The sequence below is a fragment of the Arvicola amphibius genome, chromosome 4 (genome assembly GCF_903992535.2).
Source record: "Arvicola amphibius chromosome 4, mArvAmp1.2, whole genome shotgun sequence".
Lineage (NCBI taxonomy): Eukaryota > Metazoa > Chordata > Mammalia > Rodentia > Cricetidae > Arvicola > Arvicola amphibius.
Genome location: NC_052050.1, coordinates 58151266 through 58177851, shown reverse-complemented (window position 1 = coordinate 58177851; position 26586 = coordinate 58151266). Strand labels below are relative to the sequence as shown.

Sequence of the window (26586 nt, the reverse complement as noted above, 5' to 3'; positions counted from 1 at the left end):
GATACCATAATCCCTTTCAGGGGCAGGGTCTATGATACCATAACCCCTTTCAGGGGCAGGGTCTATGATACCATAATCCCTTTCAGGGGCAGGGTCTATGATACCATAATCCCTTTCAGGGGCAGGGTCTATGATACCATAATCCCTTTCAGGGGCAGGGTCTATGATACCATAATCCCTTTCAGGGGCAGGGTCTATGATACCATAACCCCTTTCAGGGGCAGGGTCTATGATACCACAACCCCTTTCAGGGGCAGGGTCTATGATACCACAACCCCTTTCAGGGGCAGGGTCTATGATACCACAACCCCTTTCAGGGGCAGGGTCTATGATACCATAATCCCTTTCAGGGGCAGGGTCTATGATACCACAATCCCTTTCAGGGGCAGGGTCTATGATACCATAATCCCTTTCAGGGGCAGGGTCTATGATACCATAATCCCTTTCAGGGGCAGGGTCTATGATACCATAATCCCTTTCAGGGGCAGGGTCTATGATACCATAATCCCTTTCAGGGGCAGGGTCTATGATACCATAACCCCTTTCAGGGGCAGGGTCTATGATACCATAATCCCTTTCAGGGGCAGGGTCTATGATACCATAATCCCTTTCAGGGGCAGGGTCTATGATACCACAATCCCTTTCAGGGGCAGGGTCTATGATACCATAATCCCTTTCAGGGGCAGGGTCTATGATACCATAATCCCTTTCAGGGGCAGGGTCTATGATACCATAATCCCTTTCAGGGGCAGGGTCTATGATACCATAATCCCTTTCAGGGGCAGGGTCTATGATACCATAATCCCTTTCAGGGGCAGGGTCTATGATACCATAATCCCTTTCAGGGGCAGGGTCTATGATACCATAATCCCTTTCAGGGGCAGGGTCTATGATACCATAATCCCTTTCAGGGGCAGGGTCTATGATACCATAATCCCTTTCAGGGGCAGGGTCTATGATACCATAATCCCTTTCAGGGGCAGGGTCTATGATACCATAATCCCTTTGCAGGCCCCCATGAGGCACCATCACTCAAAGGCTCCACCACTTCCAAATGAAGTGTAGCATATCATGTCTTGATTTTTTGGGGTATCAAGCCCATGGTTTATTAGAGCTTCTGGTACCTGGGGTAGAGCCTCTAGGTTCTCTTTTGGCTCCAGGCATTTTCTAGTATTCTCAGAGAGTACTGATGTAGGGATGTGCAAGTTTCTGACTGTTTCCTCTCCATGCTTGACCAAGGAGGTCTGAGAATATGCAATGAACCATCTATTGTAACCACTTTTGGTGTCTCAGATGGTCACAACCTCAGAAAGTTGTTCTACTTTCACACGACACCAAAAGTGGAACAACTTTTTGAGGTTGTGACCATCCGATACACATCTGGCGCACATCCGGCACACATCTGGTAACATCTGGCGCACATCTGGTGCGTACACAGCTGGCGCACATCTGGTGCGTACACAGCTGGCGCACATCTGGTGCACAGCTGGTGCGCACATCTGGTACACAGCTGGTGCGCACATCTGGTACACAGCTGGAGTACACATCTGGTACACAGCTGGAGTACACATCTGGTACACAGCTGGAGCACACATCTGGTACACAGCTGGGGCGCACATCTGGTACACAGCTGGTGCGCACATCTGGTACACAGCTGGAGTACACATCTGGTACACAGCTGGGGCACACATCTGGTACACAGCTGGGGCACTCATCTGGCGTGCACAGCTGGCGTGCACATCTGGTACACAGCTGGGGTGCACAGCTGGCGCGCACATCTGGTACACAGCTGGGGTACACATCTGGCGTGCACATCCGGCGCACATCTGATACACATCTGATACACAAGTTTGGGACATTGTACAGATTTATTTTTCATCTGAAACTTCTATCACTACCTCAATGGAAACAGGTTAGAGAACAAGTTGGTGAGTAACTTACCTAAAATCTATGCAGCATCACAACCTGCTCTGTGTCCTCAGGTCCAGTGCCTAAAATGTACTTCACGGCACACAGTAGTTGTACAGTAAATTTTTTTTAAAAGAAAGAAGATTTTTTCTTTTTATGTAAACATTACATGTTCATTGCAGACACATTAAGGTACAGAAAATTACAGAAACATCAAATAACACCTGCTGGGCTGGTAACTCTGTAACAACCACCAACTTTTTAGAGACTATTTCTTCATTTATCTCTCTCAGAAATTTATAGAAGTACCACTATCACATGTAGTTTTATAACACACATGCTATATTCAAATTTTCTATGTTTATAGTCTCTTCACCCTGTAATCCTTTCTCCTTTTCCGCCTTCCCTCAAGGTAGCTAATATTTATAGCCTGATGTGCTTTCTTCTATATCTGTCTTCATGGAAAGCTAGTTACTCATGTGAGTGCATGGTAATAGTTACATCATATGTATACACATTTGTTATAATAAGCAATTACTCATAAAAATTGGGGGAAATTCTGAAATTATCATATCTATAACTCATCTTAAAAGTTACCCAGGCTGTTCCAAAATATGGATTTATCAACATTTATCTATTTTTCTATTAATTGGCATTTTCTAGTTGTGATTTTTCTGCCTTAAAAAATCAATGCTTCAACAAAGATCCTTGTTTGTATTTTTACACTTGAGGATGCTTATTTCTATGGATCAGATTTCGAGTAAGAATGGGTAATTTAAATAGTGTATGACCGCTGGGTGGCCGGCAGAAACATAAGCTACACACCCTTTAAGTAAGAGTACATAGCTTCCTGAAACCCTGCCCTCAGTGAAAGGTTAAACTTTTCCAACTCTGTAAAGTAGAAGTTTCAGTTTATTAGTTTAAATTTGAATTTCCCTGAGTACTACGTAGGTTAAAATCTTTTCATAGGCTCATAGCCATTTTGAGTCTCATTTAACAGATATTCAGTCTAGACTTACATTTAAAGACTTAAATACTAATTTATCAAAAATGTCAAACAAATCTAGATTATGTATAACTTAGGCACCAAAGATAGGCTTTCAAATAAAAAAAAATCAAGAACCTAAGAAGATGAAAAATTTCACTGTAAAATGAAAATGTTGTGACTTTACTATATAGGAGTTTAAAGACAAATGTTAAATTAAGAGAAACATTTGTTACATATGTGACAAAGAATATAGAAAAATATACAAAGCATTTAAGAAAATACAAACCCATAGAAAAACAGGCAGAAATATATAAAGGCAATTAACTTTAATTTGCTGAATGAGTAACGTATGAACTATGGATGAAAGTTTCATTTGTCTATTTTTAATCTCATTTGAATTATTTCTAAGAATATAATTAAATTCTTCTAACATTCATATTTAGAGCTTTTAATTTAGTGTACAGGAGCTAATTAATTTCTACTGATAAGTTCCCTAAAGTTCTTAAATACAGCTCACAAGACTTCGTCATGGAATATTCCTATATTGGCTGAGTTCCTCTCTGATGTCGTTTCTGTGAGCGGTGAGGCTCAGGCTGCTCCTGAAGGTTTTCCCACAGTCATTACACTTATGGGGCTTTTCTCCGGTGTGCATCCTCAGGTGCGCAGTCAAGTCTGAGCTGGTTCTAAAGGCCTTTCCACATCCCTCACATCTATAGAGCCTTTCCCCAGTGTGCCGTCTCTGATGCACAATCAGGTAGGACTTGGTCCGGAAGGACTTCCCACAGTCGTAACACTTACAGGGCTTCACTCCGGTGTGAATTTTCTGACGCTCCCTGAGATCTGTCATTTTGGAGCCCGCTCTCTCACAGTCAGTGCATTTGTTCGGCTTCTCCCCAGTATGAGCCCTCTGATGCACGGTTAGGTGTGACTGCATCCCGAAAGACTCCCCCCACTCATTACACAGGCAAGGTTTCTCGTCAGTGTGAACAGGCTGGTGTATAAGGAGCGATGGAGACCGCGTGAAGGCCTGTCCACACTCGCTGCGTTCATAGGGCTTCTCTCCTGCGTGCATCCTGTGGTGGACAGCGAGGCAGGAATAGTTAATACATGCTCTTCCACACTCACGACATTTATAGGGCTTCTCCCCTATATGGATTCTCTGATGCTCTGTGGGACTTGTTATCCAGCTGAAGGCTTTCCCACACTCACTACATGCACATGGTCTTTCCCCAGTGTGAGTTCTGATGTGCACGACGAGGCTTGAATTGCTCCTATAGGCCTGCCCACATTCGTTACATGGAAAGGGTTTCTCTCCGGTGTGGACTCTTTGGTGGACATTAAAAACTGTGGTATTCTTGAAAGATTTTCCACACTCACTGCACTTGTATGGCTTCTCCTCAGTGTGGATCTTCTGGTGGGCACTAAGATAGGATTCATTTCTGAAGACTTTCCCACAGTCACCACACTTGTAGGCCTTCTCATCCTTGTGTGCTTGCTGGTGTCGTGCAGGTTTGGATTTATGGCTAAATGCTTTCCTATGCTGGATGCGCTTACAGGCTTTCTCTCCAGTTTGGACTCTTTGATGCTGATTAAGGCGGGCACACCGGCTAAAGGATTTTCCACAGACATTACACTCGTAAGGTTTCTCCCTAGTGTGAGTCCTCTGATGTACCATCAGTGACAAAAAAGCAATGAAGGTTTTTCCACACTCATGACATTTATAGGGCTTTTCCCCAGTGTGGACTTTTTTATGCTGACTGAGATATGAGAGTTGGCCAAACATTTTCCCACATTCATTGCATTCATAAGGCATTTCTTTAGTGTGAGTTCTCTGATGCTGAGTGAGCAGTGACTTATAACAGAAGGCCTTCTCACATCTGTCACATTTATTGGGTTTTTCTTCAGTACTGAATTTTTTTGTCAAAATTAATTCTGAAGTCTGCTTTATGGTTTTGTGGTCTTCGGTATCCTTGCAAATCATCTTCCCCAAACGGGTATCTGTAATCAAATCTAAATTCTCTGTGAAATTTTTCTCACGTATTTGGCATTTTCTGAGCAGTTCTTCTGCGACAATTCCTAGTTCTGGAAAAGGAGCAGATCCAAGTCTAAAGCCCCTTTGATCAGCAATAGTTTTCTTCTCTTCTGTGAGTCTCTGGCTCAGACGACTCTTCTGAATATTTTGGAGTCTTAATATGCTGTTATTCCATTTCCCAAACCTTTCCATTTTGGAGCTCCATAGGCGATTCTCTGTCAGTTTCTTTACAGTGATCTTCTGTGACAAGTCTTTTTCAAAAACATTCTCTGATAGTATAGCACCCTTAGTTGAAGAATTGGTTTCCAAGTCTGAGGGAAGAAAGAAAAATAAATCAAATTGCTTTTATTTCCTAAGCTGGGGAACTCTGACTAAACAGGATTAAAAAAAAGTAAAAAATGGGCATATAGTGAACATATAGTTTCATTGCTTGATATTTAATTTTATTTTCTAGGAAAATAGAAAGTAGAACCGATGAGAGGGTGGAGTTGAATAAAGGACCAGAATAATGAAATGCTTGTATATATGCATGTGTATATATATGTATGAGACATGGATCTCAAGTTGGCCTTAAAATATGGAGCCAAAGATGACCTTGAATCTTCCTGCCTCCACTTCCAGAATGCTGGGCTGATAGCCATGTACCACCACATCTAGGTGATATGTTGTTGGGATTGAAACCAGGATTCATGCATGCTAGGTATGTACTCGACCATCCGAGGTGCAAGTTATACCCTTATATTTCAATTTTATTTTAGTTTTAGAATGGCCAATTCAGTGAGGTATTTTTCTATTACAAATCATTCAGGAGAAGGGCCAGAGATAAGGTATTTCATGACATGAGCATCTGATTTTATGATATTATCTTTATATGTTGCCAATTATTCACCTCAGTGGACACTGTTCTGATCCCTCAGGACTCAAATGTTTCCCCACAGTGGCCACTCTATTTTAAGGAGATGGTGTGTGTGTGTGTATGTGTGTGTATGTGTGTGTATGTGTGTGTGTGTGTATGTGTGTGTATGTGTGTATGTGTGTGTATGTGTGTATGTGTATGTGTGTGTTGTATATGTGTATGTGTGTATGGGTGTGTATGTGTATGTGTGTATATGTGTGTGTATGTATGTGTGTATGTGTGTATGGGTGTGTGTGTGTATGTGTGTATGGGTGTGTGTGTATGTGTGTGTATGTGTGTGTATGTATGTGTATGTGTGTGTATGTGTGTATGGGTGTGTGTGTATGTGTGTGTTGTATGTGTGTATGGGTGTGTGTGTATGTGTGTGTGTGTGTGTGTATGTGTGTGTGTGTGGAGTGCCATCCTCAAATGCTCTCCATCTCTTTTTTTTGAGCCAGTCTCTCACTGAACCTGGAGCTCACTGATTTGAACAGATAAGCTGGCCAGCTAGTCCCAGGAATCCTCTGTCTCCAGCTTGCCACACTGGGATTATGAGCACACACTGTTTCATTTACTGATGCTGGGGACCTAGCTTCAAGTCCTCAGGCCGGCACAGGCAGCACTTCACCCACGGAGCCCCCTCCCCGCCCCGTTCTCACCACTGTTACCTTTCACATCCCATTCACCTGGGATTCATCACCCAGGCTGGCTTTCTGTCTACTTGTCAACTATCTAGTCATTAAATTAAACGTTTACAATGACATCTTATTCATTTTTGTTGCCTTAGTATCTAACCTAAGTCATAGTACTCAGGTGTATAATAAATATTAAATATTATTTTGATTCTAGCTGATTCCTTGTTTAAAATCTCAATTAATTAAGAACCCAGAGAAGGATAAAAAGAGCCTTGTTGGGGACCCTGCAGGTGAAGAACACATAAATCATCAGCAAACAGCTCAGCTCAGAAGGAAATGCCCTCACCGCACCTGCAGAAGAGAAAAAGCACTATCAGACGGCGGTGAGATAAGGAAAGCGAGGAAGAGCACAGAACTAACTGGAAAGAGCAGAAAGGGGCATGTTCCAGAATGCCTTCCCACAGAAGGAATAACTGTGAAAATTATGCTCCCAAGAAAACAGGGTTGGACAGGGTTGGGACAGAATCAAAAGCAGAGAACAGAGGAGTTGGAGAACGCAGAGAGTGAGGGGAGTGATGGACACGGGCTGAGGAAGGGACTGGGGATGTTTTTCTTTGAGAAAGCTTTGGAAAAATATTTCATATCTTTGTTCTGTATCCTCCAATGACTGTTACTGGAAACGAACCCATCTTCCTGGTTACATTCACTTACTTCCAAAGGAAGTTCTCGAAATTTCTCTCACTGCCCATGGACCTTTCCCACTTTCCAAATGAGATATCATGTCTGGTTTAGAAACTACAAGCCCTGGTCAGAGAGAAAAACGAGAAGATTATTGGAGCTATAAACAAATACTGATAAATTCAGTCTCAATGTTTAGCCTCTGCCTGGGGTGCCCATTATAGGAAATTTCATCATCCAATACAGTTGCCAGCAGACCCACATGATTGTTTAAATTAAAACTAAAATTAGTTATAATCAAGGAAATTGTAAAGTTCAGTTATTCAGGCGGGCTGGCCACGTTTCATATGCACAAGTGGGTAAGATACGTGGAATGGGAAAGCACAGCGCAATGTCCACGCCATGCGGTGCTCTGCACAGACGGAGCACAGATGGCCTCTGGGGGTTCTGGACCTGGTTGGGTGGGGGATGACAGACCATGGGATGATCTGAGTCCAGAAGAAAAACGAACACACTCATTCTGTTCTTTCTAGACACAAAAGCAATTTCCCTTTATGGAAATGACAGAAAAAAAACGGGTCTAAAATCTATGAGACTTCAACAATTTTCAAGATTCCAAAGAACTATGTGTTTCTTAATCTACAATGAGAAGATCATCTAGTTAAGAATAAGAAACAGCATAAAATAATCTGGCTCTAAGACCATGTTTTTCTTTTCTTTTTTTTTTTTTTTTTTTTTTGGTTTTTCGAGACAGGGTTTCTCTGTGGCTTTGGAGCCTGTCCTGGAACTAGCTCTTGTAGACCAGGCTGGCCTCGAACTCACAGAGATACGCCTGCTTCTGCCTCCCGAGTGCTGGGATTAAAGGCGTGCGCCACCGCCGCCCGGCTAAGACCATGTTTTTCAAATGTGCATATGCTCGTGTGCATGCGAGTTCGTGTGTGTGTGTGTGTGTGTGTGTGTGTGTGTGTGTGTGCAGATAACCTGCATGAGTGTGCCTGTGCGTGTGTAAGCTGGAGGACAACTTTGGGGATATTTCTCAGGAACAATGTCTGTCCCCTTTCTTCACTCGCCTGGAGCTCATGAGTCAGGCTAGACTAGCTGGACAGTGGGCCTCAGGGACGGCATCCTCCTGCACCTGCCTCCCCAGTGCTGGGATCACAAGTGAGTGCTGGGATCTCACACCAGTGCTGTGATCACAAGTGTGTGCTGGGATTGCACGCCAGTGCTGGGATCACAAGTGTGTGCTGGGATCGCACGCCAGTGCTGGGATCACAAGTGTGTGTCACTATATCTGGTGAACTCAGGTCTTCCTGTCAAGTACCTTACTGACTGAGCCTTCCCCAGTGCCCAGATCAAGAAATTCTGAAGACAAACCCCTGAACCAAAACTTAGGGAAGCACTTTGGAGAGTCCGTGTCCTCGGCAAATGTGGTCGAATGAGCGAGTCCATCAGTCCACTTACCCAGGTAGAGCAGATTCCTGTAATTCTCCAGCATCACGTCCTTGTGCAGCTTCCTCTGGGTGGGGTCCATGGGTCTCCATTCTTCCAGGGTGAAGTCCGCAGCCACATCCTTAAATGTCACTGATTCCTAACAAACAAACAATCGCCCAGACCTGTTAGGCAAATAGTAAATATGGAGCTGTGGAAAACTCCGGACACCACAACCACTATATTATTATGAAGATCAGCCTATCTGATGCTTACAGCACACATAACAAGAGTTTAAAATGTCGACAAGAAGCATAATCCATTCTTAAGAGTTTTAGAGTTTTACCTGATAGGAGGATTCTTTTCAGTCTCTCTCTCTCTCTCTCTCTCTCTCTCTCTCTCTCTCTCTCTCTCTCTCTCTCTTTGTATACACACACACACACACACACACACACACACACACACACACACACACACATATATATATATATATATATAGAGAGAGAGAGAGAGAGAGTGTGTGTGTGTGTGTAGCCCTGACAGTCCTGGAACTAGAGCTGTAGACTAGGCTGGCCTTGAACTCAGAGATCTGCAGATCTGCTTGCCTCTGCCTCCCAACTGCTGGGATTAAGGGATATACACTACCATATATATCTGGGCATATAAATTCTAAATATTGGTTCTATGCTATTACCTGGCATCAAATTTCATGTTCTTACCTCTTTTCTCAGGGTCTCTTAAATATTTGATAATATTAGTTTCCACCCAAGTTGTCTTTGTTTTCTCAAAATCCTGGCTTCTACAGTATGAATTTTATAAATTATTCACCAGGTCAAAGATTTTCTATTTTCCTAAGGTTCAAGATTCCAAGTCTAAATTGTATTGGTTACTTTTCTCATTATTATAACAAAATGCCAGATGGAAGCATATTAAGGAAGGGGAGTTTGCTTTGGTCCATCTACTGTGGTGGGGAGGTCATCCCAGAAGGAATACAAGGCAGCTGGTCCATCCCACCTGCATTCAGGAAGCAGAGAGAATGGACGCTCGTGCTCAACTGGCTTTCTCCTTTTATTCAGTCCGAGACTCCAGCCCATAGAATGGTGCCACCCACACTTAGAGTGGGCCTCACGTACACTAGATAAACCTTTAATTTTAAAAGTCTGGGGGCTGGGGGTGGGGCTCAGTCATCAGAGTATTTGCTTAGTGTTTACGGAGACCTGGGTTTGATTGCCACCACCAAGGCGAAATCCCAGCACTTGGGAGGTGGAGGCAGAAAGATCAAGAGTTCTAAGCTTTCACTAATTTCTCTTTCAGAAAGAAATTTAGTTATTTTTCCACGTGAGCACAAATGGCACACTGCACATGTAGAAGCCAGAGAAAAATTTCCAGAAGTTAGTTCTCTGCTTCCACTATGCAGATCCTGGGAATTAAACCCAGGTCATAGGATGAGCACCAAGTACCTTAGCCTGCTGAGCTGTCTTGCTGGCTCCAGGTAGTTTTTCCAAATAATAAATTTCTAGGTTTGATTTTTCTTCTTCCTGGAAAAACCCATGTGGATTCTACATTTACTAATAAGATAGTTTAATAAATATAATAAAAAATTTTGTGTGTATGTGTGTGTGTACATGTGTAGCCCAGAGGTTGATCTTGGGTGTCTTCCTAACTACTTTCTGTGGGGAGCTGAGGAAGCCCTGATGGAATCTGGAAGGAATGAAGCCATGCCAAGGATCAGATCCACGGCAACAGGCAAGCTCTTCTCGGGTCAGGCCCAGGGAATTGGCCATGCCTTCTCTGCTTCATGTCTGGTTGTTGGCAGTGTGTGCAAAAATTAGCAACTGCAGCTTCCTCCTCCCTAGTGACTGTAGCCTGAGACTGTCTACTGTCTATCCGACTAGCTAATCCTTCCTTCTGTTCTGTACATAATACAAGTGCTGAGTTTCAGGTCGCTGTGCAGTAGTTGATCCATCTCCATCAGAGTGTACAAGTCCACTCTACCCAGATTTTCCGTGTGACCTTTCTTCATTCCTTGATTGCCCCAGTCAGGTTTCCAGGACCAAACTATGATGGATGTAAAGACTTTCTACCATCTATACTGAGACAGGGTCTCTCACTTGAATCAAATTTTGCCAATTTGGTTAAGCTCTGAGGATGCTGGGAGTACAGGCAGACCAGCATACCCTTGTAGCACACATGGTTCTGGGGACCCCAACTTCAGTCCTCACACCTGTGCAGCAAGTGCCCTGCCTTCAGAGTCAGCTCCCCATTAAAAATGTAAACCTACTTAAATTTGTTGTAAGTCTAGTACTATGGATGTTACTACATTCCTGGTATTTTAAGTTGCATTAGGTTTTATGCAAAGCAAGGTTCAGAGTACGTGACTAAAGGATACTTTACCATTAATGATTATAGTGTGACCACCTGCCAAATTTAGGGCTGCCACTACCAACAGAAATCTCCCAGTGGATGCTGCCAGCTCTATGCTTCCATACCTCTCCAAGCATTCACTGTGAACTTCCAATGAGCTAGAAATGTAAGGACAGACCCAGAGGCAGTAAGGTGCTTGCTCTTTATACCCCTCACAAATGATGGCAGATATCACCTTCACCTGCTGTGTAACCTCAGAACTCTGAAGGGACACAGGGAAGGAACACTCAGTCACTGCCTAGGACCCCCGGCAGAGCCTCAGTGGGCACCACCAGGCCGCTGCAGCTGGAGTGGAAGTGGTGGATGAGCTCTTCACTCATTTACTTAGGGCTGAGATTAGGGCCTAATGTCCAATCATCATCTTTTTTCACTTTGTTTGAGATGGTGACAAACACACATAATGGAGAAAGATAACTGGATATTTTAAAAGTTTTTAAACAATAAGCCTATCAAAATAAAAGCCTCGTAATAATAGGGTCTTTAGATACTACATGCATCTCTTTCTTTCATAAGGGGACTAGATCTATTTCTTAGAATTTATCTGTTGCCGCGCGGTGGTGGCGCACGCCTTTAATCCCAGCACTCAGGAGGCAGAGGCAGGCGGATCTCTGTGAGTTTGAGGCCAGCCTGGTTTACAAGAGCTAGTTCCAGGACAGGCTCCAAAATTACAGCAAAACCATCTTGAAAACACAAAATCAAAAACAAAAGAATGCATCTGTCTTGTGCAGGAATTATTATTTAGCTATTTCCAAAATCTGTGAATACCACTTGTTTTCTACAACGGGAAAGTCAGTCCAGGTCTGGGTAGACAGCGCAGCTGTCGAGTGCTGTCTCAAAAGCTGAGTTTGATCTGACACTCCCAGAGAAAATGCTGGTGTGGTAGTGCGCTTCAGTCCCCATGCTCAGGGAAAGGAAGATCCTGGTGCTCACGATCCACTGTAGCCTTAGTTGGTGAGCTTCATGCCAACAAGAGACCCTGTGTCTCTTGGGCTGGAGAGGCGGCTCAGCAGTTAAGAGCACACACTGCTCTTTAGAGGACTGAGTTGGTTCTCAGCACCTACACTGGGTAGCAGCCACCTACACCTCTAGCTCCAGGGGATCTGAAACCCTCTTCCAGGCCCTGTGAGCAAATGCACTCACCTGCAAGTATCCCTACACAGACATGCAAGTATACATATAATTAAGAGGGGGGAGAGGGAAAGGGAGAGGGAGAGGGAGAGGGAGAGGAAGAGGGAAAGGGAGACAGAGAGCCCCAGTCTCAAGGGAGGTGGACAGAATTCCTGAGGATGACACCAAGACCCAAGGTTATCTTCTGGCCTCTACATGCACCCACATTTTCATGTGCACCTGAACACATGTACACACATAAAATAATTTTAAAAATAAAAAAAATTAAAAGAAAATCCAGTACAGTGTTGGGGGTGGGTACTAGTAAGGATGAATATGTCTCAGTTATTATTCAAGGAAAATTTCAGGGCATCTCATAACACTGTTTTCTTCCAAACCTGAGATACTATATCCTTACAAGGGCTTGATTTTCGTGACTATCATTAAAACCATATTTTCTAGTAGTGCTTATCCATTTTATATTTTAGGCCATTGTTTAAAATCTGGATAATAAAAACATTTCATGAGAAAATGTTATCCTAGCTATGTTCTCTTTAAGTCTTTGCCTAAAAACCTAGCAATACCCAGCTTCCAGAAAACGGGTGACAGTGTGAGTCACAGCTCAGGAGACAGGAAGGGTGTGATGATCCACGATCTATCACTACACAGAGTTGGACCTGCCGTCCAGGTACAGCGCTTTGGTGTTCATTCATGCTTTCAACAAGCACACATGCACTACACAGTCTGACGACAAAGATTAATAATCACGAGGACAGGTTCGTCATGTGGACAACTCTATACTTGCCCATATTACCTTTCTCCCGAATTGCCCTTCACAGTGACTGGTGTAACAGTTGCCACCCCGTCAATACTCATCCCAGACACACTTGACACACACATCTTCGGGGAACACTAAGATATCCAGTTTTATCTGAGTTTCCGACCTATCTTTTACAACTCCCCACTGAAGTCCAACACTGCCATTCTTTCCGTCCTAGGGCCTCCCCCTTGTGTCCCCTTCTCACGGCAGCATCTTCTCAAGGGGAAGCTGACTTCCAAATTCCACTTGTGAGTGAGTGCAACCTAAATCTACCAATCCTCACGAGATTCCATAACCAACTTAGATAACGTCAATATTCCACTTCTTTCCTCATACAGCATCCGTCTGCAATATACTATTTGCCTAAGCACATTATATAACCTTTTTAGTTATTGTTTTCTCTTATGAGATTGTAATGCCTGACGGCCAAGCACTGTGTCTTACACACCTTTCTACGTCATCTACTAAGCTTAAGAGCATCTTAATGGGTAGAAAATAGAGATCACTAAGCATGGGCAGGAGAAACTGTGAGTTAGGGGAACACACATATGTGTGCATGTGTGTACGTGTGTGCATGTATATATATACCTCCCCTCCCCAATTTCCTTGTCAGTTGAAGAATATGCTATCCTACTACCTTAAAATCAATTTCCTCTAAGACATTCCAAAATAAAATTTCAAGACTGGCACAATATTTAAAAATAACCCAGAATTTTGGAAAGACCAGGTATCCTGGTACTTTATTTAATATGTAGAGTGAGGGGCCCTGTAGGTGTCCAGGTAGGGAAGCAAACCACATAGAGGTGAGACTGAAACTGCTCTGATTGGCTCTGCCAACCTGGATAGACATGGGCACCTGGTGCCAGATGGTTCATTAGCATATTTCAAACAGTATAATTTGGGAGTGGTTTCCATTCACCCCAATTCCAGGTACACAACAAACTACTGAGAAACTCCTTGACATGGGATGACGTGAGTGGGTTCTACAGCTAGAAGGCCTAGAATCTAGTGAAGTCTCTGACTGAGATAGGTATAGATAGAGGTCAGCAGGCTATAGAGCACATCGCCCCTAAGGATAGGCTAAACTGTGAGCTAAGGATAAGGTCTAGGGAGGGAGAGCCTGGGATAAACATTCTGGAGGTTGCCACCACAAAAAAGCAAAAAGGTCACCAGGTCATTAACGATATCCATCCCCAGCCTTCTGGGCAGGAAAAGAGGTGGTCCATTGAGGAAAGGACTCCGTGTATTTACCATCCTGATTTCCTAGTGCTCTGTGGGTACAAGGACCTTTGTGCCCCCAACATAGAGTGAATCATCTGCTAGATTATAACATTTATTGTGATGACTCCACTTTTTATGGGTCAAGAAATTTGGTTCTGCTCTCAGCTGAAGGTGCATGGATGAGGCAGAGAAGCGCCACTGTTTCAGGACCAGCAGACATGTTCTCAGCCAGTGTGGCAGGTCAGGAACAGAAGACTGGACTTACCGGAGGTCCACGCGCAGACAGCACAGCATCCATAATGTCTGCCACTGTGATCTGCTTTCTGGAAGGGAGGCTGTCCTGCCAAGAGGTGTGAAGGGAAGAGAAGGAAGCCATGAACACCAGTCCTGCCTTGGGAATTTCAGACTCATCAAGCTGGAACCCTGATATAAGTTTGTGGGACCCCCCACAAGAAAACACACAAGAGCCCTGCGAGGGAACACAGGGAGCACCCCATGAGGGGACACAGGGAGCACCCCCACGAGGGATGAGCCCATGAATGACCACAGGGATGAGCTCAATGAGGACCCAGCAAAAGGAACACAAGGATGAACCCAGTGAGGGCTACAGGGAAGATCGCAAGATCAGTGAGAAACCAACTTTCTTTTCTTTTTTTCCTTTTTTCTTCTTTCTTTTTCTTCCTTCCTTCCTTCCTTCCTTCCTTCCTTCCTTCCTTCCTTCCTTTCTCTTTCTTTCTTTCTTTCTTTCTTTCTTTCTTTCTTTCTTTCTTTCTTTCTTTCTGCAACTTGGAGTTCATAATATTATTAAGTGTAGCTATAGCTGGTAACTCAGATACTGTGCAAGCATCTTTAAAAACACATTCTCATCTAATCTTTAAATCAATCTGATGGGCATTATTGTTCTAATCCACAAATGAGGAAATGAAGGCTTAGAAAATTCAAACCACTACTCAAGGCCTTGCAGATACACGACTCTAAGTCAATTTAATTCCTAAGTTTACACCTTTCCTGCTAGATCCGTTTCCAGAGCGAGGGAAAATAATCCATCTTTCTTTGCCATATCTATCAAATGCTCCATGCTCTCTGTTCTCCTGTCTCCCTGTGATAAGTGAACTGACTGACATTTTCAGGGGCTTCAACTTCTTGTAAGGGAAGCATTACAATTTTAAGTCAGAGGTGTTGACATGTTGCCCTCCAATCTCATCATGTTCAAATAGGTTTTAACTTGCCCTTCTTATATGAGGCAAACCTAAATAAAAATCGAGAATCATGGTGAAGATTAAACACTAGTCCTTTTATACTGAAAGATGATCAGTAAATAGGTGGAGACCTGGTGTGGCAGACATTGTTCCCGCACGCCTGGCGTGGATCCTGCTGTTCTATTTTACTGAGAAAGAAACTGACTTATCCCTAGTAGAGTTAGATGTAATTCTAAAAGGGGAGAGGTGTCAACCCTTCTTAGTAGGGATAGGGTCAAGATAAAACTCCAAAACAATTGCTAGTGAGTTTTGAAAAAAAAAAAAAATGAGAGTATCGCTGGGCTGTGGTGGCGCACGCCTTTAATCCCAGCACTCGGGAGGCAGGCAGATTTCTGTGAGTTCGAGGCCAGCCTGGGTGGCGGGGGGGGGGGGGGGGGGGGGCACACCGTGTTAAAGGCTGGTGGACAAATACAAACTTTGGTGATTATGGAGAACTAGAATGTTGCTGGTATGGGGCCAAACTGTCGTGGACTGTCTTTAGCCCTCGCAATAGCTACTCTGCCTACCTGAGTTTGACTTAGCGTCTACCCTGTAACTGTTAGGTAAATCCTTTTGTAATAAACTTTTCTTTCATCTACTGCACAATTATCATCAGACTAAAGGAGAAACCTCACAAACAAAACAAAAAAGAAAAAGAAAAAAAGGATTTAGGCTCTGGTTGAGAACTTCAGCACCTCGGACCAGCCCAGCACGACGCTACTTTATACCAAGATCGTGCCAGGGAAGGACAAGTGGCTTAAAAAGCGATCGTTTTAAATGCCTTAAAATCATCCAGCCAGTGAGAGCAGCCAGATGAAGGAATCAGCGCAGCTCTCAGCCCAAGCCCAGCTCCCGTGCGGCCGGCCTTGGATTAACCGCTCTCCACTCGGACGCAGGTCCACGCGAGTCCGCTGCTCGGGCGTGGCAGGGTTGGCGTCCTGGTGGAGCCGCAGTCCCCGCGCTCCCAGCCCCTCGCCAGGCGCCCGGGCTCCACAGGAGGCCGCTGCTGACTCGGTGGACACTGGCCCAGCACGCTCGCCTCCGGGATGGGCGGGTCCGCCAGGCTAGCTCCAGGTCGGCCGCTCCCCGCACACCGCCCCAGCCCCGCTCCCACGAAGGGCGCGCGCACCGGGCCGGCACGGGGCAGGCAGTACCTGGCGGTCGCTCGGTGGACGGCGGAGGGCGCTCGCACAGAGGGAACCCGCACAGCAACGGCTCCTCGCGGCTGCCCACGACGGGGAGGCAAATGCGCCTGCGCAACCCTCGGACTACAGCACCCAGAATCCCCTTCGTTCCTCCTAGAGTTTAGGAACAATTATCAACCCTAGAGGCTCTCTAAGAATTCAGTCGTCTTGGAAATTTTGCATCTAGAGTCTATGGCCGTGTCACTCACTAGCATTAGGTACCCTCAGGTCACTTCTGTGGAGCTAAAGAAAGCCACCCAGAGAACAGAGAGGCCGCCTATAACTTAAAGCTCTGAAGCCAACAGAGCTGGTGAATGTCCAAGCTTTTGTTTGACTTGGAGTTTCTGGCTGGAAAAGATTGGCGACACCTACCTACACTATAATTTCTGGTTCTGTAACCTTCCCGAAAGGAATGAAAATATGCTAAAGGGGCCTGGTGCCAGCCAGTGTGGAAACTTGTGTCCCCGAAAGAGATTTTGCACAGTTCTGGCAACATACCAGTCCACTCTCTACAGCGGAATGACTGGATCCTGAAAAGGTGACAGACAGGACCACTCCTTGACCAAGACCCAAACCTCATGTCGGGGCTGTGAAGATGGTCTTGGGGTGGAGGTCTCATTGAACTTCTGTTCCTTTTCCCAACATGGTCACACTGTGTGTGTATGTTGTGGGGATGTCGCTAGACCTCTTTATTTGTTCTCAGTATGACCGCATTGAATAGGTCCCAGTGGCCTTCCCCCACCACAGCTTCAAACGGGGCTGGCTGGAGCCAGAGGCCTCTGAGAATTTCATCTTTCTATTCACCATAGCTGTGCAGCAATCCATTCCATAAGTATTCATTTAAATTTTTTATTATTTAATCTCCAGTTTGGCATATATAAATCTCATGATGATTTTGCTTTTGTTGGTATATTGTGGTTAGGTTTTAGGATTGTTTTTCGTTTCTCTATGCGGTCTACTATAAGGTATTTTTCACTCACATCTCATGTACTTCTCTTATTTCCAGGTCTTTTCTTTCTCTCATACCTTCTAATTTATAACCTCCTGTAGCTCAGACAGGTCCAGAAATCTGTCCAAAAGCATCCAAGCTTCCCCTCCTAGCTACACTTCTCACTTTTTTTTTTTTTTAGCAGACGACCCTCATCCACCCTCCTTTCATAGGTTCTGTCAATGGAAGCATTTGTGAGACTTCGTTATGGTAGAGTTGATGTACGTAGTTCAGCCAATAGCTCCTCAGTCCAGACACTCAGGTCGGCTGGTGTGCACTCTCTGTTAGTCCCTGAGAAAATAGTAACTGCAGGAACACACAGCTGCTGGGTGTCACCACCGTGCAATGCTGTACTAGCCAGTTAATGACAGTTGGCCCTTTAGCTTCAATAACTGTTGAAGGGTAAACAGCTGAGTATGTTGGGGGATAGACATTGAGTGGAGCATACTCAGAGTTTAGTTAATGATTAAAGGTAGGGACATAGAAGAAGAATCTCATTCTGAAGGCATAAAAATATTTTCAAAAGAATCATACTAATATAAGTTAGGAAAAGAGGTGCCAATCCCAGATACAGGGGGCATTAAAGACACTGAATGGAAATGCCCAGAAAGCAAGCTCCTCTCATCACATTGTAACTCAAGCACTAAATACACCAGACAAATTAATTTCAAATAGCAAGAGAGAAACATTAAATCACATAGAAAGGCAGAGCCATCAGAGCAGCCGTAGATTGGTCAACAAAAATTTTAAAAGCCTGGAAGGATGTTTTTCAGGTTCTCAAAGACAACTTCAAACCAGAAAAGCTATCTGTCATACTGAAGGAGAAGCAAAACGTTTTCATGGTAAAAATAGGCAGATGTCCTCATAACCATTAAATCATATGTTCAGAAGAAACTTAGACATCCTTCAGACTGCTGAGAAAAACCAATCCATCCATGAGGTCACAGGAAAAGATTAAACATGGTAGAATAATAATTAAGCATGAGATGAAGAAGAAAAAGCCAATCATCACAAAGTTAAGAAATGGCAGGGACCAATGCACATCTTTTAACAATGATTCTGAATATCAATGGTCTGAATTTCACAGTTCAAAGACGGACTGGAGACTGGGTCAAGAAGCAGAAATCATGCCTTTGTTGATTCTAATAAACCTACCTCACCATAAAAGAGGTAGATTTCCTTCGTGTGGAAGGATGGGAAAAAGGTATTCCACACACATGAACTGGAAAATAAGGAGGGGCAATTGTTCTAATATCTGCCAAAACAGACTTCAAATCAAAATTGTGAGAAGAGGTAAAGGTCACCTCATACTGATTAAGGACAGTCCATCAAGAGGACATTACTATGCTAAACCTATCTGCCACAAACAGCTGCACCGAGCTTCACGAAATAAATAACAGAGGTAAAGTCAAAGATTAATAAGAGCAATAGGTGACACAGTACCCCACTCTCAAAAACTGACAAACTACCCAGACAGAAAACAGAGAAATATTGGAATTTAATGACATTATAGATCAACTGAACCTAACAGACATCTATGGAACATTCCATCCAAATACCTCAGAATATACATTTTTTTCACAGCCCATGGACTTTTCTCTATGATAAATCATATACATGCCAAAGATACATATTGGAGAAAGGATAGCCTCTACAATAAATGGTGTTGGGAAAACTGCATCTCTACTTGTAGCAGAATGTTCATCAGGCTTATGTTCACCAGAGATTTAAGAGGTCAGGGACCTTGGACATAGTATGAGACTTTATTGGTTTTGTTAAGGCCTGTGGTGGGATATACTATCTTTATTCTGTAGGATGGGCTTTGGTGGATCTAAGTGATCTATGCTGGCTTCTAAATTGGACTTACAAAAACCATAAAACAATTTAGAGGAGATAAGAGAAGGGCAACCTTCTAGGTTACCTGATGGCAAATGTAGCAAGATTTGTGTCACCTTAGCATTCATAGGGGAAACCCAGAAAGCCCAATGATGTGCTTGTGAGCTTCTGGAAGTTTTAAAGCCTGAGAAGTCCACAGGGGACATAACTGATAAAGCAATACAAGTTTAAAAAAGAAAAGGTTACTCAGGTCCTAGAGGTGGGTACTGGGGTATGTGGTCTGACTTTTCTTTAGACCGCCAGCTCACAAATAATGACATGGAGACTTATTATTAAGTATGAAAGTTTGGCCTTTAGCTTAGGCTTGTTCTCAACTAGCTCTTACAACTCAAACTAGCCCACTTATATTAATCTATGTCCTGCAACCTGGTATTCATTACTTTTCTTCCGTCTCGCACTTCCTGCTTCCTCTTTGACTCTGGCTGGCAACTCGGCCTTTCTTCTTCCCTGTGTCTCTCTCTGTTTCCAGAAGTCCCGCTCATACCTCCTGCCTAGCTATTGGCCATTCAGCTTTTTTTTTTTTATTATACCAATCACAGCAATACATCTTCACACAGTGTACAGATATCCCCCAGTAGGGGTGGGGATTGTCTGGCTATTCTGAGACCTTTCAGCAGCTAGATGTGCTCAACAGAGAGGTGAGAGCCACGGCGCTAGTCTGGAGCCTGCCACACCTAAGGAACTGGCTCTGCGGCCGGCAAGCTGGCTGGAGCATAGCCCTTAGACTTCAGCAAGACCGACTCAGAGACTGACTGGGGTGGGAAGTGCACAGTGAGTCCACAGAAATATTAGCTGATAAGGATGCAGCCAGGTGGATAAAAGGGAGCTATCCGTGGATTAAAGCATGCCAGATGAGGAGGTAATAGCCGCCAACTGTGTCACTGTACCTGACATTGCTCTTTTGATGGAACAACTGAGAAAAGTGATGTGGGTAGTTCTATACTGTAAGCCCCTCAAGGCACGGGAGTGGCCAGGCCCCTCCCCCCAGGACCGCTAACTGCCAGGTTCCACACACAGAATACTCTAACTGCCCTAACTGCTGGACCCTGCCCCCATCCTACAGAGTGAAGAGCCCAATCTATGGCCGAGAGATCCCACCGGTCTTCACTCTGGAAAGCTCCACCCCCTTCCCAAGAAACTGTCAGTTTGCTGCTGTTTATCACCCAAGCAGAGGCAGCCACCCTCCTGGGTTTTTCCCTCCCAATAAATCTCTTGTGCGAGGTTTGTTGTGCAGTGTAACATTGTGGCATTTCTTGGCTCCCGGCTGCCAGGATCCCTTTCCACTAGAGCTATAATGCTTACACATACTGCATTGGATCTTGCTGATGTTTCTTTTTTAGTATCTCTGTAGCTAAGATCAACTGACACTGATGTGGATTATGGTGAGCCCGCAGAGAAGCTGCCAACTCTCTATAAATAGGTTTCTTTCCATAATGCTAACCCCCGAGCATCTTAGAGATGTAAAAACATTGGGAGAAACAGTAAAGACAGCAGATAAAAGTTTAAATGACAGCGCCCTGCATGAGTAGAAAGGGGTACTTCTATGACTCATAAAAATGGTTGGGCAACAATCCAGTATCAGAGGTGGATAACCCCAGAAGGAGTTCTTGGTCAAGGAGACTGTCTCCCAGCAGCAGTTGCTGTAATAAAACACATGAGCAAAAGAAACCCGTGGAAGGATTAAAATATTTTGTCTTACATTTGCGGAGAGAGATTCTATAATGGAGAGGAAGGTAGGGCAGAAGGGAGCTAGAGCCCAAAGCTGGCTGATTACAAGAGAGTGAAGAGAACGTGGAAAAAAGCTAAATCTCTCAACGCCCACCCCACATCCTGAAAGTGCCTTAATCTCCCCAGAGAGCCCTTGCTGAGTCTTATGGTTTTTGTTTCTTATGTTTTGCACAACTGTTGGAGGGTACACGTATTCCAGGTCTCCCCTTTCCTGTTGTTTGATGTGTGAGTCGCCCCGGTGGCTTCACCTGGATTTGTGTGCATCAGAAAAGCGGCTGTCACAGTAACTGTCATTTTGGCTGGAGTCCCAGTGTTAGCTGCAAGAGGAAACACTATGCTTTTGTACTGTGTCCCTTAGAAGGTTTGGAGACAGGAAACCCAGTTGCCCAAAATATAGTTTATAGTTTGCTTTTTCTTCTTTTTTCCTGAGCTAGGAACATCAGTGTTTTGACAGGGGAATGTGGGAGGGAGTCACAGCTGAGCATGAGGAGAGTGTTTATATGGGGTTGGTGGAAAGAAACAACAGGGAGGATATTGGATATTAATTAGCCTTGGAGAGGACAGAGACTTTTCTAGCAGGACGCAAGTTAAACACTTAAAGTGTGAAAGCATACATACTGAGAAAAGAATGAAAAATGCAAAAAGGTATATACAAAACAACAAAAAAATGAAAATGAAGTTTTTAAGGACAGGTATTGCACCGCATGCCTTAGAATACATCCCAGTACTTAGGAGTCAAAGGCAGATGGGTCTCCGGGAGTTCAAGGCCAGCCCAGCTGGACACTCTGTAAAACACATACATATGTGTGTGCACACCAATGAAAGAAAAGGTATTGTGGATTCAGTCAATGCTTCATCATTGAGAGAGCTCACACTGTGTTCTCCTTAGTTTTGTGTGTCAGGATACTGTATAAAGTTCTGCCGCAAACTTCCAAAGACCCGGATAGCACCTTCCTGCTAAGGCCAGAGTGAGAGATGCTGAGACTCTCTTAGCTTGACTCTTCCACCTCACTTCTGCTGCCAGACCCACGGTTTGTTTAGCTTGTGCTCTGTTGCTTGGATCCAGGTGCTGTTCCACATTCCACATTCTGCTGCCTTCTTGCCAGGGTTCAGATAGAGCTTTTGTTCCACGGGCAATATTGGGAGTGGGAGGATGATGAGTAGGGCCAGTTTCTCAATTCCAGGGTTCCTTATCCCTTTCTCTGGAGCTGTGTCTGTAGATTCCCGAGTTGTTCTTTGGTGGTGGACTCAGTTGGGCTGAGGGCAGCTCCTGTCCTGCCCCGAAGTTAGACTTACTTGCTCCTCTAGGCCTCGGTGAGTTAAGGGGATTGTGAGCTTCAGAAATCTTTCCAGACTCCCAGGCCTGCTCAGCACTTGGTGGAGATTTGTTCCCTGGCAGTTCATGACATATATGTGGCTCTCTCTAGAATGGATTCTCATTGATACAGGGAGTTATGGAAAACTTTCCCATAATACCTGCTATTGAGACTGAGGGAAATATAACCAATACAGAGGAAACAATAGCAGAGAGTAAACAGTCCCTGATTTAACAATGCCCGAATCTCTGGGTTCACAGATTTGCCTCTTTCACAGACATGAACTTTTCTGATATGTCAATAACACATTGTGGGCAAGCTGAGAAGATGGGAGGGAAGTAAGATCTGTGCACATGATGCATAGTTAGCACAATTCAAAGCTTTGTCATACAATACATTTGATCATATTCCTTCCTGTTCCTCAACTCCTTCCAGATCCTCCCACCCAACTTCATATGCTCTCTCTCTCAATCAGATTCCCCTCAATAAGAAGGAAAATCAAACACATTCTGAGTAAGGCTGAGGGCTCCAAAGTCTCTCACTCTCTATATGTTGTTCAGCTGTGGATCTCTGTTAATTACCAACTGCTGTAAGAAAAAGCTTCTCTGATGAGGGGAGTGATGTTTTGATCTATGGGGATAGCTCTTATGTTATTAGGAGTTATTTTATTGCTATGTTCCTTTAGCAGAATGATAATAGGTTTTCTCCTAGCACCCATGCCCCATCTAGTCTCAAGTTCTTGGTCACTTTTTATCAGTGTCAGGTATGGGTTCAATCTCATGAAGCTGGCCATTAAAAAAAAGTAGTTGGTTATTCTTATAACATTTGTGCCACCATTGCACCAGTAAATCTTCCAGGTAGTTCATTGTTATAGGTCACAGAGTTTGTAGCTGGATGATATTGATGATAACTTTTCCCCTCCTGTAGCAAGCCAAGTACCTTCTAGCATCATGAACAGTAGAGGTAAATCTTCTTCTAATTGGGTACCGGCTTCATATCTTCATGTTCAATAATGTTTGGGGTTGTCTAAAGCATCCTTCTGGCCAATGACTCAACAAGATGTACCTCATTCCTAGCACTGGAGGTTTTACTTGGTGTCATAAAATGTCCACCCGAGACACTGTCTCTCTATGATATGGCCACTCCATCTAAATTTCTTTCATATATAATACATATATTTTAGGAAACTTACACAGTGGTAGGTTTCCATATGGCTTTTCAAAAGGCCTTTAATGTTATCTATCCCTCACCATATTCCCTCATTTACCTGCCTGTCCATCCCCCTTCCCATTTTATCCTCCTATTTATTTCCCTGTTATCTCTTTATAACACCATATTTCCCCTTCTTTGGAAGATCTCTTCTTTCCTCTTTTCCTTACTATCTACCTAAACTGCAGTTATTTGGACTGAAACACATATATCTAAAGCTTAAAAGCTAACACACATATATCAGAGAAAACATGAAATATTTGTCCTTTTGGGTCTGGGTTATCTCACTCAGGATGGTTGGTTTTAGCTCCATTAATTTACCTGAAAATTTATAATTTCATTTTTCTCCATGACTGGATAATATTCCACTACATCAGTGTGCCACCTTTTCATTATCCACTCTTTAGTTGATGGACATCTGGGCTCTTTCAAACTTCTGCCTGTTATGAGTAGACCAGTCACGAACATGGATGAGCAAGTACCTCTGGAGTAACATGTAACATCCCTTGGGCATATGCCCAAGCATAGCATAGATGGACCTTGTGATAGAACAATTTTCAGCTTTTTGTGGAACCTCTGCACTGACTTTCATAGTAACTGCACCAGTTTGCACTCCCACAAAAGCAGTAAAAGGTGTCTCATTTTCCACACATATTCACCGGCACGAGCTGTCATCCGTTTAATTGATCTTGGCCGTTCTGATTGGGGTAAGATTAAATCTCCAAGCAGTTTTCATTTGCATTTCTCTGATAGCGAAGGATGTTAAAAATTTTAAGGTGTTTCTTAGTATTACTTTCTACTGCCGTGATAAGACAGCAGGACCGCGGTAACTTACATTAAAAAAAAATAAAGTGGGTTTACAGTTTCAGGGGTTAGAGCGCATGAGCAAAGAGGTGGTGGTGAGGACAGCTGTGAGTTTATGTTTGATCTACAAGTAGGAGGCAGAGAGAGAGAGAGAGAGAGAGAGAGAGAGAGAGAGAGAGAGAGAGAGAGAGAGAGAGAACTGAGAATCTCATGAATGATGAAATCTCAAAGCACAATCCAATGACAAACCTCCTCCATCAAGGTCCCACCTCCTAATCCTTTCCAGTTTCAACAACTGGTGGCCAACTCTTCAAATACAAGAGCCTATGTGGGCCATTCTTACCCAAACTATCACACTCAGCCATTTATGTTTCAGTCTTTAGAGAACTGTCTAGTTCTACACCCCATTTTAAAATTTGCCTGATTTTTTTTAAAAAAATTCTTTATATATTCTCAATGCTAAATATCTGATGTATAAATTGGTAAGGTTTTTCCAATTCTTCAGGCTGCCTCTTTGTCCAGATGATCGTATCCTTTGCTGTACAGACTTGTTTTTAGCTTTATGAGGTCCCATTTATTAACCGTTAATGACTGTGATTATTGGTATCCTGTTCAGAAATTCCTGCTGTGCCAGTTAGCTCAAGCCTATTCCCTATTTCTCTCCTACCAGATTCAGGGTATCTGGTACTATGTTGAGGCTCTTGAGACATTTGTAGTTGCTTTTGTGCGGAGTACAGTTGCAGATCTATTTAAATTCTTCTACAAGCAGCTATTGTTTAGCAAGCACTACTCTCTGAAGATGTTTCTCTGTGTAACAGCCCTGGCTGTCCTGGAACTCTGTAGACCAGGCTGGCCTCAAACTCAGATATCCACCTACCTCTGCCTCCTGGGTGCTGGGATTAAGGGCGTGTGCTGCTACCACACAGCTATGAAAGTTTTTTTTCTCTCCATCAGTTGTGATTGATAGTTTGGCTGGGTATATTAGTCTGAGATGGCATCTGTGGTTTCTCAGAGCATCCAGACCCTTCTGGTTTTCAGAGTCTCCACTGAAAAGTTGTGTTGCTTGAATTTTCATGTGAGTTGGTCATTTCTCTTGAAGCTCTTAATAGTCTTTGTTCTGTATATTTAGTAATATATTGCTTTGTAGAAATTTCTTTTTGGTCCCATCTATTTGGTGTTCTATAAGCCTCTTATACTTTGGAAAGCATCTCTTTCCTGGGATTGGAGACATTTTCTTGGTTTTGTTAAATATATTTTCTGTGCCTTTGGGCTGGGCTGCTTCTTTCTCTATAGATATTATTTGCAGGTTTTTTTTCATAGTGTCCCAGATTTGCTGGATGTTTTGTGCCTGGATTTTTTTTTCTACATATAACACTTTCTTTGACTGAGCTATCCATTCCTTTTACTTTGTCTTCAAGACCAGAAATTTTCTCTTGCCTGTCTTTTAATCTGCCAGTGAGCCTTACTTCTTGATTTTTATTTGACTTCTGCATTTTTCATTTCCAGTTTTATTTCAGTTGTGTCTTCTTTAAGGATTTTAATTTGTGGAATTCTACTTTCATGTCTTAAATTTTTTTCATTATTTCATTGAAATCTTTGTGTTTTAATGTTCTTCATTCAGGCATTTATTTATCCCTTCTTTGAGGTCCTTCAATGTATTCATAATTGATACTCTGAAGTCCTTGTCTATTGCTTAGCTAAATTACTTTCTTCAGGATATTACAATATATTGCTGGCCACTGAGGGAGGTATATTGCCTAACCTATTTATTTTATGTGCATTAGTGTAAAGGTTTCAGAGCCCCCAGAACTGGAGTTACATTTGTAAATTGCCATGTGGGTGCTGGGAATTGAACCTGGTCCTCTGGGTCCTCCTCTTTTCAGCCTGGAGGAGGCGTATTGTATTGGTTGTTCATGGTATTGTTTTTGCGTTGGCATCTAGGCATGTGGAGTTATGTCTGAAGTATTTCTTGATGTAGATATCTAGTCTTTTCTTTGTTAGGTGGGTGTTCTGCTATTTGGTTGCTGCTGTCCACTCTGGGTCCTAGGCAAGTGTGGGGGCTGTGGGTTCTCTGGTAAAGAGCCGTT

General features: G+C 43.5%; 1 protein-coding gene across 2 annotated transcripts in view; it reads right to left on the bottom strand.

Moving 5' to 3' along the window:
* Positions 1-2215: 2215 nt before the first annotated feature.
* Positions 2216-26586, bottom strand: part of Znf624 (zinc finger protein 624) — a 34750-nt gene continuing 10379 nt past the window's right edge. For both annotated transcript variants that reach the window (XM_038327648.1, XM_038327647.1), the window contains exons 2-5: positions 14402-14476; positions 8598-8724; positions 7170-7262; positions 2216-5239 (exon numbers count right to left, since the gene is read on the bottom strand). In XM_038327648.1, the coding sequence (XP_038183576.1) occupies positions 3423-5239; positions 7170-7262; positions 8598-8724; positions 14402-14434 (2070 nt within the window). In that variant the 5' untranslated portion in view covers positions 14435-14476 and the 3' untranslated portion in view covers positions 2216-3422. The remainder of the gene's footprint in view (positions 5240-7169; positions 7263-8597; positions 8725-14401; positions 14477-26586) is intronic.